This window comes from Schistocerca cancellata, chromosome 7 (assembly GCF_023864275.1).
Source record: "Schistocerca cancellata isolate TAMUIC-IGC-003103 chromosome 7, iqSchCanc2.1, whole genome shotgun sequence".
In the NCBI taxonomy this organism is placed as follows: Eukaryota; Metazoa; Arthropoda; class Insecta; order Orthoptera; family Acrididae; genus Schistocerca; species Schistocerca cancellata.
The window spans coordinates 392,892,899-392,907,683 of record NC_064632.1 but is presented as its reverse complement, the minus strand read 5'-3'; the positions used below and the strand labels follow the sequence as shown (position 1 = coordinate 392,907,683).

Sequence of the window (14,785 nt, the reverse complement as noted above, 5' to 3'; positions counted from 1 at the left end):
GGCTGAGTATCAGTGGCGTGAACAGCCCGATCTATATAGTCCCAGAGATTCTTGATTGGGTTTAAGTCCGGGGCATTAGTGGCCAGAAGAGTAAGATAAATTTATCCTGATCCTCTTCGAACCACGCACACAGATTATAAGTTGCCCTGTTAGTAGATGCTATCGTGCCAAGAAAAAACAAACTGCATGTAGCGGTGGACATTTCCCCCAGGGATAGATGCATAGTTATGTTGATTGACTGTCCTCCAGAATGACGACGTGAAACAGGGAATGCCCTGCAGCCTGGACCCTTCCGCCGATTGTTTTAGGGTGTTTTGCCTTAAGACGGTTCACACCATACACGCTAATGGCCGTTTGTCCTATGGAGAATAAAACATGGTTCACCTGAAGAGGCCACATATCACCACTCAATGGACGTCCAATTGTGGCATTTGCGCAAAAATTCCAGCCTTCGTCGCCGATAAACAACAGTCAGCATGGGTGCAGGAAGCATGCGCCTGCTGTGGAGATCCATAAGCACTAAAGTTCGCTGAACAGCCCATGAGGACACACTGTTGGTGGTCCGTTGGTTCATCTGGGCGGTCAGTTGCTCAGCAGTTCCACGTCTATTCGCCCATTCACATCTCCACAGCCGTCGGTCACCCCTGTCATATGTGGCCCGTTCTGCGTCACAGTTTTGGAACGCTCCACTTTGCCATGCACGGTATACTTCAACCACGATTGCACACAGTTTACATTTCATACAGTTAGTCGTCCCCCCCCAGTCGTCCCCCCCCCCCCCCCCCCCCCCCTCTGAGGCGCCATGCCGCAGTTCGCGCGGCTCCCCGCTCTCAAGTACAGATAGTGTTGAGGATCAGTGGACAAAGTTCAAAACCATCGTACAATATGAGTTAGATGAGTATGTGCCAAGCAAGATCGTAAGAGATGGAAAAGAGCCACCGTGGTACAACAACCGAGTTAGAAAACTGCTGCGGAAGCAAAGGGAACTTCACAGCAAACACAAACATAGCCAAAGCCTTGTAGACAAACAAAAATTACGCGAAGCGAAATGTAGTGTGAGGAGGGCTATACGAGAGGCGTTCAATGAATTCGAAAGTAAAGTTCTATGTACTGAGTTGGCAGAAAATCCGAAGAAATTCTGGTCTTATGTCAAAGCGGTAGGTGGATCAAAACAAAATGTCCAGACACTCTGTGACCAAAATGGTACAGAAACAGGATGACAGACTAAAGGCCGAAATACTAAATTTCTTTTTCCAAAGCTGTTTCACAGAGGAAGACTGCACTGTAGTTCCTTCTCTAGATTGTCGCACAGATGACAAAATGGTAGATATCGAAATAGACGACAGAGGGATAGAGAAACAATTAAAATCGCTCAAAAGAGGGAAGGCCGCTGGACCTGATGGGATACCAGTTCTATTTTACACTTTTACACAGAGTACGTGAGGGAACTTGCCCCCCCCCCCCCCCTTCTTGCAGCGGTGTACCGTAGGTCTCTAGAAGAGCGTAGCGTTCCAAAGGATTGGAAAATGGCGGAGGTCATCCCCGTTTTCAAGAAGGGACGTCGAACAGATGTGCAGAACTATAGACCTATATCTCTTAACGTCGGTCAGTTGTAGAATTTTGGAACACGTATTATGTTCGAGTATAATGACTTTTCAGGAGACTAGAAATCTACTCTGTAGGAATCAGCATGGGTTTCGAAAAAGACGGTCGTGTGAAACCCAGCTGGCGCTATTCGTCCTCGAGACTCAGAGGACCATAGACACGGGTTCCCAGGTAGATGCCGTGTTTCTTGACTTCCGCAAGGCGTTCGATACAGTTCCCCACAGTCGTTTAATGAACAAAGTAAGAGCATATGGACTATCAGACCAATTGTGTGATTTGATTGAGGAGTTCCTAGATAACAGAACGCAGCATGTCATTCTCAATGGAGAGAAGTCTTCCGAAGTAAGTGTGATTTCAGGTGTGCCACAGGGGAGTGTCATGGGACGGTTGCTGTTTACAATATACATAAATGACCTGGTGGATGACATCGGAAGTTCACTGAGGCTTTTTGCAGATGATGCTGTGGTGTATCGAGAGGTTGTAACAATGGAAAATTGTACTGAAATGCAGGAGGATCTGCAGCGAATTGACGCATGGTGCAGGGAATGGCAATTGAATCTCAATGTAGACAAGTGTAATGTGTTGCGAATACACAAAATGATAGATCACTTATCATTTAGCTACAAAATAGCAGGTCAGCAACTGGAAGCAGTTAATTCCATAAATTATCTGGGAGTACGCATTAGGAGTGATTTAAAATGGAATGATCATATAAAGTTGGTCGTCGGTAAAGCAGATGCCACACTGAGATTCATTGGAAGAATCCTAAGGAAATGCAATCCGAAAACAAAGGAAGTAGGTTACAGTACGCTTGTTCGCCCACTGCTTGACTACTGCTCAGCAGTGTGGGATCCGTACCAGATAGGGTTGATAGAAGAGATAGAGAAGATCCAACGGAGAGCAGCGCGCTTCGTTACAGGATCATTTAGCAATCGCGAAAGCGTTACGGAGATGATAGATAAACTCCAGTGGAAGACTCTACAGGAGAGACCCTCAGTAGCTCGGTACGGGCTTTTGTTAAAGTTTCGAGAACATATCTTCACCGAAGAGTCCAGCAGTATATTGCTCCCTCCTACGTATATCTCGCGAAGAGACCATGAGGATAAAATCAGAGAGATTAGAGCCCACACAGAAGCATACAGACAATCCTTCTTTCCACGAACAATACGAGACTGGAATAGAAGGGAGAACCGATAGAGGTACTCAGGGTACCCTCCGCCACACACCGTCAGGTGGCTTGCGGAGTATGGATGTAGATGTAGATGTAGATTGGAGGCCCGATTCCTCCCTCGGGCGTGTGTGTGTGTGTGTGTGTGTGTGTGTGTGTGTGTGTGTGTGTGTGTGTGTGTGTGTGTGTGTGGTTTGTTCAAAAATGTTCAAATGTGAGTGAAATCTTATGGGAACTAACTTCTAAGGTCATCAGTCCCTAAGCTTACACACTACTTAACCTAAATTACCCTACGGACAAACATACACACCCATGCCCGAAGGAGGACTCGAACCTCCACCGGGATCAGCCGCACAGTCCATGACTGCAGCAATTTAGATCGCTCGGCTAATCCCGCGTGGCGTGTGTTTTGTTTAAAATGTTCAAATGTGTGTGAAATCCTATGGAACTTAACTGCTAAGGTCATCAGTCCTTAAGCTTACACACTACTTAACCTAAATTATCCTAAGGACAAACACACACACCCATGCCCGAGGGAGGACTCTAACCTACCCCGGGACCAGCCGCACAGTCCAGGGCGGCAGCGCCTTAGCCCGCATCTCGTGGTCGTGCGGTAGCGTTCTCGCTTCCCACGCCCGGGTTCCTGGGTTCGATTCCCGGCGGGGTCAGGGATTTTCTCTGCCTCGTGATGGCTGGGTGTTGTGTGCTGCCCTTAGGTTAGTTAGGTTTAAGTAGTTCTAAGTTCTAGGGGACTGATGACCGTAGCAGTTAAGTCCCGTAGTGCTCAGAGGCATTTTTATTTGGAGCGCCTTAGACCGCTCAGCTAATCCCGCGCGGCCAGGACATATCATTGAGGCACGCTGACAGTGGGGTGTAAGATGTGGGAGCGAGTATTGTTGACTGTGACATGGAGGTCCGACAGCTAACTGGGGTTGCATAGTTTTGTTCATTAAAGATCAGTCCATAATGACAAATCCTATCAAAGGCTTTTTGGTTATTAAGGAATGCAAATATAGCAAATTTTCGTATATTTAGTTCGCGAGAAAGAAGTAGGTAAGGCAAAATAGTAGTTAATGGATGAAATACTTGGAACGAAAAAGAAATTGTGTGGATGGGTTACAAGGTACTTACGGGTTCGTTCGGTCAGTATGGTTTCGAGGACTTTGCTGTAAGCTAGCGTGAGCCGTCTTGTTGGATTTGGGAAGTTAACCAAGAAATTTTTGTCAAAAACTGTCTCTCACTTCTGAGGTATTTCCTCAAAGTACATTTTCCCATTTTCCCTGTCTTGAAGTTCACACCTCGACGCAATAAGAGAGACTCAGTAACTCCCTGCTACGTTAATGAAGACAAAATCGCGTTAAGTATTCGTCCATTACCACTCGGTGTAGTAGGTCTCTCCTTGTGCTTGTGAAGATAGCAAATGCGGAAGACGTTGCGGAATGCATCTCGCCGGCCGCTGTGGTCGAGCGGTTCTAGGCGCTTCAGTCAGGAACCGCGCGACCGCTACGGTAGCAGGTTCGAATCCTGCCTCGGGAATTATGTGTGTGATGTCCTGGTTTAAGTAGTTCTAGGTTCTAGGGGACTGCTGACCTCAGACGTAAAGTCCCATAGAGCTCAGAGCCATTTGAACCTTTTGAATGCGCCTCTTTCCAGGGTTTCAAAGAACTTGTCGAATTGAGGGAAGACGGAGATCCAGGAAATGTTGTAGTAAGTTAGGGTGGGGTTTATGGGAGATTTTTAGTGGAGGATAACGGTAGAAGGATGCAGATCCCAGTCTGTAGCTTTAGTAGGTTTCGGGTTTTGTGTTGAATGGTAAGGAGGTGTGCATCCCATTTTAATTTTCTGTCGAGGGTTGGTCCTAAAAACTATCCGTGTTAGTCAGAGGGATAGGTTAGTTGTAGATGGTGAGATGAAAAGCTGGACGCCGGAAATGTCGAATGGTGTGACCAAAGACGGTGGCTGCGCGTTTGTGTGGATTTATTTCAAGTTTTCACGTGTTACATCACTCGACAAGCAGTTTCAAGTGGAGTTGCTGGAAGCTGGGAGGCATGGGGAGTAGGTGGTAGTGATGAATGGTTGGTAGGTGGAAATGGCATCATAGTAACTTTCGTAACAGGGCCACCTCATTTCTTGTTGTCTTTTGGTTACAATGTATTTTCCGATTAACGTATCAAAGGCTTGTCACTCACTGCAGCCTTCCCCTGTCCTCATCCTCTTAATTCTATCAAAGTTCAGACAACGAACCTATTGCCAGCAGGAGAAGAGTCCAGATGCCTAAACGGTCAAAAGACAGAGGATCATCAAGTAGCGACTGTTTCTCTGTCTGACAGAAAAATGTCTGAGTTTATTTATCAATCTTTAATCTCAGTCACCGAAGGCTTATCGATTGCCTTAATCACACTCCGCCTTTGTAACATGCATTCTCGAGAGACTGCATCGATAGGCCTTAGTATCAGGAAAATCACGCAAAAGGCAGCAACATCGATCCACATAACCGTGTTCTGATGTGAATGTAATCGTAATAATCAAATACTTATCGCAATGTTGGTGGTTCTGTAAGACAGTAAGTGTTTTAAAACTTGTAACATCATGGTTGTTGAGAAATGGACCCATATTACTGTTAACAGCAGTTCAAGCTGCCGGGAGGGTATGTTAGATTACTTACCGTACATTTGCATATAGGCACATGTGAGGAACAAGGGAAGGGGGGGGGGGATGAGAGGTATTAATAATGACAGTGATTTGTGAATCATGAGAGCATCTATCGCCTATGTCGCCGGTATCTTGTACACTCTTTATACCTATATTGTGAACAGTTCTAGGGATTTATTTTCCCTGAGTTCTATTTGAAAGGGACTGATGACCTTGCAGTTTAGTCCCTTTTACTCATAAAGCCAGTCAACAAAGTTCTGTCTGATGATTGTGTTACGCATAAGCTCTGCTTTTCAAATAACTGTAGATTACCACTTCTTCCAAAACAGCAGAGCCTTCGAGAAAGTATGTAAATTTAAATACTGTTCGCTATGTTTTGAATCGTATGCTTATTTTCAACAAGCCGATCCCAAATGTAGACACTTTTTAGCTGCCCATGCAGCACGTTTCTTAAACCTTACGCAGTATTTTTGGATACATGTACAGAAGATACACAGAAAACTGAACAAAAATGTGAGGAAAGAAAGCGTTATGTAATTGTGTACAACAACAGCAGTGCCATCCATACAATACGGCAACGAGATAAGGACAATAAGAACTAAAAATGAACACATTATGTAAGATGCGGAATTTGGTTTTTAAGAAGAACTATCAGTGTGAATAAGAAACATAGTACTCACACAACAACTGTGAGTTGAAAATATTAACTTTTGTGTTAGCAGAAGAGCCAACACCGTGTTACGAGTAGAGGCCGAAATGCACGCGTTTTAGCTCACGCAGGCTGGCGTGAGGAGGAAAGAACTATACTGACGTGAGGTCTGGAACATGACAAGGAATGAGAATTCAGAAAGCGGACGTAATTAGTTTGATGCTTTAATCCATTAATGATGAACGTCGCTCTTGACGGTACATGATTCACAATGTTATCTGTTCAGAATACATTCTTGAAGATAATAATAACTGAATATGGCACCTTGCTAGGTCGTAGCAAATGACGTAGCTGAAGGCTATGCTAAACTGTCGTCTCTGCAAAAGAGAGCGTGTGTAGACAGTGAACCATCGCTAGCAAAGTCGACTGTACAACTGGGGCGAGTGCTAGGGAGTCTCTAGACTAGACCTGCCGTGTGGCGGCGCTCGGTCTGCAATCACTGATAGTGGCAACACGCGGGTCTGACGTATACTAACGGACCGCGGCCGATTTAAAGGCTACCACCTAGCAATTGTGATGTCTGGCGGTGACACCACATGAAGGAGTAGAGAAATAAATGGAGCAAGTATGTCACAATAATCAAAGAAAATAAACAACACAAAATAATAATGAACTAGCAACCAAAAGGAGAAAGTCTCTAACAAGAGGAGGCCATGAAACGGATCACGGATTTGCTTCAAATTTTGTACACTTTCAGTAGTCCATTAGGGCAACATAGCTACATCTCCCACGAGAGAGGCGTGAAAAATAATAGCGAGACATGGGTAAACAAAAAAAATGGGTTTATTACGCCCGCAGTAAAGAGATTTAATAACAAAGGAAAATCTCTTGTCTACAAAAAATAGTACACCTTCGCAGACACTAACAGGTATACACCTGGAACACACATTGAATAAAGTGGGGTATCTGAAGGCTATGCCACTGATAATCCATAATGAACGAGGCTGAACGTTCGGCGTAGTTGGCCGACAGGCACGTACCGTTGCGGTGTCTTGCTGTGGGCTCTGACTGATGGACTGCTAAGAGCTCTCGCAAGAATTGGCCCTCGGCTTCGGTGGAGAGCACTGACAACGTGTTGGCTTGCAGCGCCCAAAATAGCGGCGACGTGGAGGATTTCGTGCAGATCCAGCTCCGGCCACGTGACACGGCGGAGAAAAGAAGTCCCTGGCATGGAGGACCTCTAGTGGTGCTTTCCTGCCATCTGTCATCCTTGTTGTGATTGATGCAGTCGGGGCAGGCAACGCCTTGTATATACGCAATCACATGATGCTTAAGTGTCAGAGGGGTTGCCGATCCTTGTAGGCGAACGTCGTGTACATGAGAAACGTAACGTGCAAGTTCTAAGGCACACTCCTTAAGCGGATTTCGAGAAAATCGCAAGAGAAGTTTTGCGCGTCAGTGATGTACAGGGGCGTTGCAACTCTATGTGCGAGCTGACGGCTGTCATGTAGTTAGCGTTCAAGCTTCGTAATGAGTGAGTAGCTGGATCGATCCCCACTCATACTCTTTCTTTATGGTTTTTTTTAACACTAGTGATATCATTTCGAACATATTACATTTTAAAGGTAATAAGATGAAAGACAGGTGTATTTGCATGAACTTTTACTGAATTTCCAATGTTATTTGGTTGTTTACTAATTTTTATTATTATGCCAAATATGGAGCTTTCATTTCTATAGCCAAATTAAAAATTTTATCAAGTGCCTTCAACATTATTCACATCTCATTGACAACCAGCGAGAAAATGCTTCTTGTGAAAATGCAATTGAAGTAAATTCAATCGTGCTTCCCCAGTTTTCTTACCGATATTTACGAAAATATTGCCTTATGCATGGTTTGCATCCATATTTTTGGAAGAAAGAGAAATTTTTCATGTCAACGATCTTTCTTTCTTCCGAAGAAACTATGAAAGTTCCTTGTGCCTGCGAGAAATTTTCATTCATTTGATGTCGCAGATGTTTTAATTAGTCAGTATGAGAAATAGCAGCCTGTAACTTGTAATGGCGAAAGCACATCCGAAGATTAATCGTACATTACTCTGATATTCCAGCATATTGTAACTAACTGTACTATTGTAGAAAGTTATTTATGCCTTTATTTATCAATGTCTGACTTGGGCTTCCCAAGACCATCCCTCGTCGTTGAGACCTGCGTCTCCAGACCTGAGTGTCCAGGTGCTCAGCGGTTCTCTGAATCCCACTGGACTGCACGGATAAGCGATTTCGGAACAGGCATACATTTCCAGGAAAACTTCTTGCTTCTGGTCATTTACTTGCCGATAGACATATTTATAATATTTATTGTGATAATAGAAATTAACAAACAACCAAATAACATTGGGAATTCAATAACAGTTCATGAAAATACACAAGTCGTTTCATGATATTATTTTTCAAATGTAATATGTATGAAGTAATGAAACAATATAAATTTTTAAAAAAGTGGGACTTGATCCAGCGAGCCACCAATTACGAAGTTAGAATGCTAGCGGATGACCGCCGCCAGCCCGTACTCTGGTTTGCTATGCAACAGTACATCAGTGACGTGCAAAACTTTTGCTGCGATTCTCTCGTAATCATCTAAGTAGTAAGCCTTACTGCTTACGCATGATCTTGTCCTAAAGGACTATTAAAAGTTAACAAAATTTGTAGTAAATCCGTGATCCTAACGTCGTTGTCAGTAAAACTAGAGAGAGAAAGAGACGGAGAGCGCTAGGCAATTAACCACGTGGAGTAGACACACAAAAAAAGAAAATGTAACAGAGAAAAGTCGTAACAGCTGAGACTCAAAGCACTATGGGACTTAACATCTGAGGTCATCAATCCCCTAGACTTAGAACTAATTAAACCTAACTAACCTAAGGACATCACACATATCCATGGCCGAGGCAGGATTCGAACCTGCGACCGCAGCAGCAGCGCGGTTCCGGACGGATGCGCCTAGACCCGCTCGGCCACAGCGGCGGGCAACAGCTGAAGAAGAAGAAGAAGAAGAAGAAGAAGAAGTAAAATGATTCATCATTTACACACGAGCTTTTATGACTTAAAATCCCAAACAGCTATATTTGTTATTTCGATTTCGTGAGTAATCCTTTTTTTTCTAGAAATACCACATGCACTCAAAAAAAGTCGTCATGATTTGTTGCAGGGGCCTAGACCAGCTGGCATGCTCGCAGTGCCTCCGTGTGCTGAAGATGCTGGCCAGAGACGGTTGCAACGTCATCTGCTCCATACACCAGCCCAGTGCCTCTATCTTCAAGCAGTTTGACGCGGTACGTCGAAGAGAAAGCGCAACGCTGCAGTGGAGAATGTAGAAAAAGCTGATGATTTTGAAATCGGGTATTTTAAACAGTAAAAATTACCACGCCTATACTATAATGCCTATTGAGCCGCGGTTAATTGCCGTAGAGGTGAGATAGGTTACAAACTTGGCATGAACGTCACAGTCAGGATTTTCCTGTGTTTGAATACAACGAGCTCATTCTAGTAATTTCATGTACGAGTCTTTACTTCATGTTTATACGATGAGAATAATACAAGTCAGAGAAACTTCTGACACATTAAAACAGTGTGCCAAGCCTGGAGTAGAACGTAGATAATTTCCTTTCGCAGTCTATGCCCTTACAGCTGAGCTACCCAGACACAACTCATATCTTCAATCTGACATTCCTTTCTCCATCTGTACAGTAGAGGTTCAAATTTCCTGCAGTTCTCTTAAATGATTCTAGGCGAAGATTGGCCGAGTCTAAACACTAAAATTTGTTGTATAATGATGTATAATGTATGGCGATGGACGAACGCCTGTGAAAAACAGAAGAAAAGACTCTGTCGTGTCCTACAGATGTTTGCCAGCTACGGCAAATTATTGTTCAAAACAGCTTTTTCTCTATAGCAGAGTGAGAGTTTCACTACTGTGAGTTTTTGAGTGAGCTAGCTGTCGAGGCGATAATAAACGCTGCCAAAATGACATAGTTCTGCAAATCAGAATAGCATACACTGTTCGATCAGAAGTACAGGGCTATTACAAATGATTGAAGCGATTTCATAAATTCACTTAGCTCCATTAATTGACATATGGTCACGACACACTACAGATACGTAGAAAAACTCATAAAGTTTTTTTCGGCTGAAGCCGCACTTCAGGTTTCTGCCGCCAGAGCGCTCGAGAGCGCAGTGAGACAAAATGGCGACAAGAGCCGAGAAAGCGTAAGTCGTGCTTGAAATGCACTCACATCAGTCAGTCATAACAGTGCAACGACACTTCAGGACGAAGTTCAACAAAGATCCACCAACTGCTAACTCCATTCGGCAATGGTATGCGCAGTTTAAAGCTTCGGGATGCCTATGTAAGGGGAAATCAACGGGTCGGCCTGCAGTGAGCGAAGAAACGGTTGAACGCGTGCGGGCAAGTTTCACGCGTAGCCCGGGGAAGTCGACGAATAAAGCAAGCAGGGAGCTAAACGTACCACAGCCGACGGTTTGGAAAATCTTACGGAAAAGGCTAAAGCAGAAGCCTTACCGTTTACAATTGCTACAAGCCCTGACACCCGATGACAAAGTCAAACGCTTTGAATTTTCGGCGCGGTTGCAACAGCTCATGGAAGAGGATGCGTTCAGTGCGAAACTTGTTTTCAGTGATTAAGCAACATTTTTTCTTAATGGTGAAGTGAACAGACACAATGTGCGAATCTGGGCGGTTGAGAATCCTCATGCATTCGTGCAGCAAATTCGCAATTCACCAAAAGTTAACGTGTTTTGTGCAATCTCACGGTTTAAAGTTTACAGCCCCTTTTTCTTCTGCGAAAAAAACGTTACAGGACACGTGTATCTGGACATGCTGGAAAATTGGCTCATGCCACAACTGGAGACCGACAGCGCCGACTTCATCTTTCAACAGGATGGTGCTCCACCGCACTTCCATCATGACGTTCGGCATTTCTTAAGCAGGAGATTGGAAAACCGATGGATCGGTCGTGGTGGAGATCATGATCAGCAATTCATGTCACGGCCTCCACGCTATCCCGACTTAACCCCATGCGATTTCTTTCTGTGGGGTTATGTGAAAGATTCAGTGTTTAAACCTCCCCTACCAAGAAACGTACCAGAACTGCGAGCTCGCATCAACGATGCTTTCGAACTCACTGATGGGGACATGCTGCGCTGAGTGTGGGAGGAACTCGATTATCGGCTTGATGTCTGCCGAATCACTAAAGGGGCACATATCGAACATTTGTGAATGCCTAAAAAAACTTTTTGAGTTTTTGTATGTGTGTGCAAAGCATTGTGAAAATATATCAAATAATAAAGTTATTGTAGAGCTGTGAAATCGCTTCAGTCATTTGTAATAACCCTGTATTAGGCCACCTATTAGTGGACATTAATATTGGATGTGTCAGTCCTCAACCTTTATGACGGCTTGGAGTGCCGAACTCTGCTGGGACACTTTCCGTGAGGCGCCTCAATGCCTGTGAAGGAATAGCAGCCCAGTCTTATTCAAGAGCCGAAACGAGGGAGGGTACTGATGTCGAATGCAGGGGTCTGGAGCTGTCTTAAAAGTCGTCGCAAATGTGTTCCATTGGGTTCAGGTCGCGACTCTGAGCAGACCGGTCCATTTCACGAATTTTACGGTCTAAAACCCGTCGCCTCATAGATTCTGCTTTATGACAGAGTTCTTAGTTATGCTGACGCAATCAGTCATCGTCTCCGAACGGTTCCTCTACTCTGCACAGTACACAATGTTGTGCGACGTGTTCAGCGCTTTCTTAAGCACAACAGTGTTATCCAAAACAACTAAGCGAAAACGAGGTCACTCAAGAAATCACAGCCTATAACATACAAATACGGGCGTTAAGTGATCCTCTCTGACGTCATGCGCACAATGGCAGAAAATAATTTCCATCTGCCTAGTGTTTACTGCGTACCCCCCCCTCCCCCCCTCCTCCCGCCGAGTGGCGATGGTAACCTAACCTTTCTTAATTATATCCCCTCTGGTGTGGGTGTTGTACCCAGCTGTCACTGAGCATGCGTTGCTTCAGCGTATGCGCTTTTTCTAAAGTTGTCTCTGCAGCTGAAAGGGCCGTATGTCATGCAAAACGCTTCCAGTAACGCACAGACTTTTAGCAGAAGCACAGCGACAACTGGACAACCGCATACACCAAGCATGCACTGGCAGGGTTTTCAGACAGGGGAGCTCAGAGTACCGTCGCCAGTATACACCTGAAGATGGCCACAAGACTGCGCTGAAATATCGTGGGAGCAAGTTACTAACATCAATTCCCCAGAAATTTTGTGAACGATGATTGCACTTAGAATCGTGTAAAAGGCAAAAAGTCTGAAAGACACATTGTTGTATAATCACACGACTGCAGAACGAGCACTGGAATCAGTCACAGCCTTAAAATGTCTGGGAGTATACGTACGGAGAGAAGGAACGTGGATTGGCCAAAAAAATGGTTCAAATGGCTCTGAGCACTATGGGACTTAACATCTGGGGTCATCAGTCCCCCAGAACTTAGAACTACTTAAACCTAACTAACCTAAGGACATCATACACATCCATGCCCGAGGCAGGATTCGAACCTGCGACCGTAGCGGTCTCGTGGTTCCAGACTGAAGTGCCTAGAACCGCTCGGCCACACCGACCGGCTAGATTGGCCACATAAAACCAATCTCAGGTAAACCAGGCGCCAGAGATATTCATTGGGAAGAACCCCCAGAAAGCGTAGACCACCCACAAAGGAGATAGCTTACAAAATCTTCGTTCGACCAATACTTGAATATTGCTCGTCAGTCTGGGGTCCGTAACATACAGGACTTGTAGAAGAAATGGAGAAGATGCAAACAAGAGCAGCGTGTTTCGTTACAGGTTCATTTACCAACAACGAAAGCGTCACGGAGATGCTCAGCCAACTTCATTTGCAGACGCTGCAAGAAAGGCATCAATGTGTGGACTACAGTTAAAGTTCAGAGAGCGTACATTTCTGAAAGTAAAGAAATAGTATATATTGTTTCTTCCCACGCAGATGTCGTGAAAAGACCACGAAGGTAAAATTAAACGGATTCGAGTTGCCACAGGGGTTTACCGATAGCCGACCAGTGTGGCCGAGCGGTTCTAGGCGCTTCAGTCCGGAGCCACGCGACTGCTACGGTCGCAGGTTCGAATCCTGCCTCGGGCATCGATGTGTGTGATGTCCTTAGGTTAGTTAGGTTTAAGTAGTTCTAAGTTCTAGGGGACTGAAGACCTCAGATGTTAAGTCCCATAGTGCTCAGTGCCATTTGAACAATTTGTTTACCGATAATCATTCTTCGCGCGAACCTTTCGCGACTGGTTTTCCATCCGTGGAAAATGACACTATAATCGACAATTATCAAGTGTACATGCTTTTGCAATTAATAATCGACGCTTTGAGTCTACATTTTGTACAATCTTTGTGACAGGCGCCCCTGCCATGGATACACACCGGAATCAAGCACCAGAAAGTTGCGAGGCAAAAGGACTCACTGAAATCAACCATCTCGACGGGAACAGGAAACTATTGCATCCACGTCGTCGTTGTGTTTTAACGTAGCGTTCAGAGTTTGATTGTACAGTGCAGTATGGTTGGCCGCTTCAATGTCTGGTCAGTAACTACGTATAGCGTGATCCAGGAACGATGACGTATCTGTAATAGTTTTCTGTTCCCGTCGAGATGCTTCATTTTCGGGAGCCCCCTTGCCTCGCAACGTTCTGGTGCTTGATTTCGGCGTGGATCCATGGCAGGTGCGCGTGTCACTATCATTTGGTGGATGTTTCACCTTATTGTGGTTTGCGTTCCACCGGTTGAGTTACGGTGCGAAATTTAAGGTGGTTGAATGGAAACACACACCGAAATCAGCCCCTCTGATAGCCGGGTTCGAGGGAGGCCACCAAAATTAAGCATTCCGTTGGTTTGGGGTCTCACCACAATCAACCCCGTAGGGAACGGAGAACTTCGTTGCCGTAAAAGTAGCTTATTTGACCGAAATGTCAGGATCTAGTTATGTTCTTTGTACGCTACGATCACGTATTTTTACTGTACAGTCTCATTTGCACCACTCTGATAACGTTTGAAAATCAGTATAACCGTTAGAACACAAAAGTTTACATTTACATCGTAAATGAAATGTAGAACCAAATGCGTCGTTTCTTAATTGAAAAACCAGACACACTTGATATTTATCGATTACAGTGCCATCTACTATGAATGGGAAACAACCGTTTCAGTAAGATGCGCTTTTTTTGTCGTAGAAACCACATATGCAATAAAAATCAAGATTCCTATTTGAAACTATAAAGTTGACCCTGTTCACGCAGGAGGGGTGGTTAGAGATAGCCACTTGTAGCACAGACAGATGTCCCCTTTATCTATATAAACTTCTCTCTTAGAATTTTTCTTTGTACGATGCGATGATTTCGAGATATTTAGTTGTCTTAAAACAAACACCCTGATGGTGAGGGGAGGTATGCGCAGTGCGGAAAGCAACCTAGACGGCGTCTGTGTAGAGTACCTCGAATCGAAGGCCAGCCAAAAGTGACAGCACCGAAGGATGATTAATGTAGAGCAATAAAATTTCGGGAATACATATAACTAGTAACATATTTCAAAGATTAACATCGCAAGGTCACAGGTTAGA

General features: G+C 44.6%; 1 protein-coding gene across 2 annotated transcripts in view; it reads left to right on the top strand.

Moving 5' to 3' along the window:
• LOC126092270 (ATP-binding cassette sub-family G member 1-like) overlaps positions 1-14,785 on the top strand; it is a 411,369-nt gene that overhangs the window by 273,475 nt on the left and 123,109 nt on the right. For both annotated transcript variants that reach the window (XM_049907785.1, XM_049907786.1), the window contains exon 5: positions 9,282-9,405. In XM_049907785.1, the coding sequence (XP_049763742.1) occupies positions 9,282-9,405 (124 nt within the window). The remainder of the gene's footprint in view (positions 1-9,281; positions 9,406-14,785) is intronic.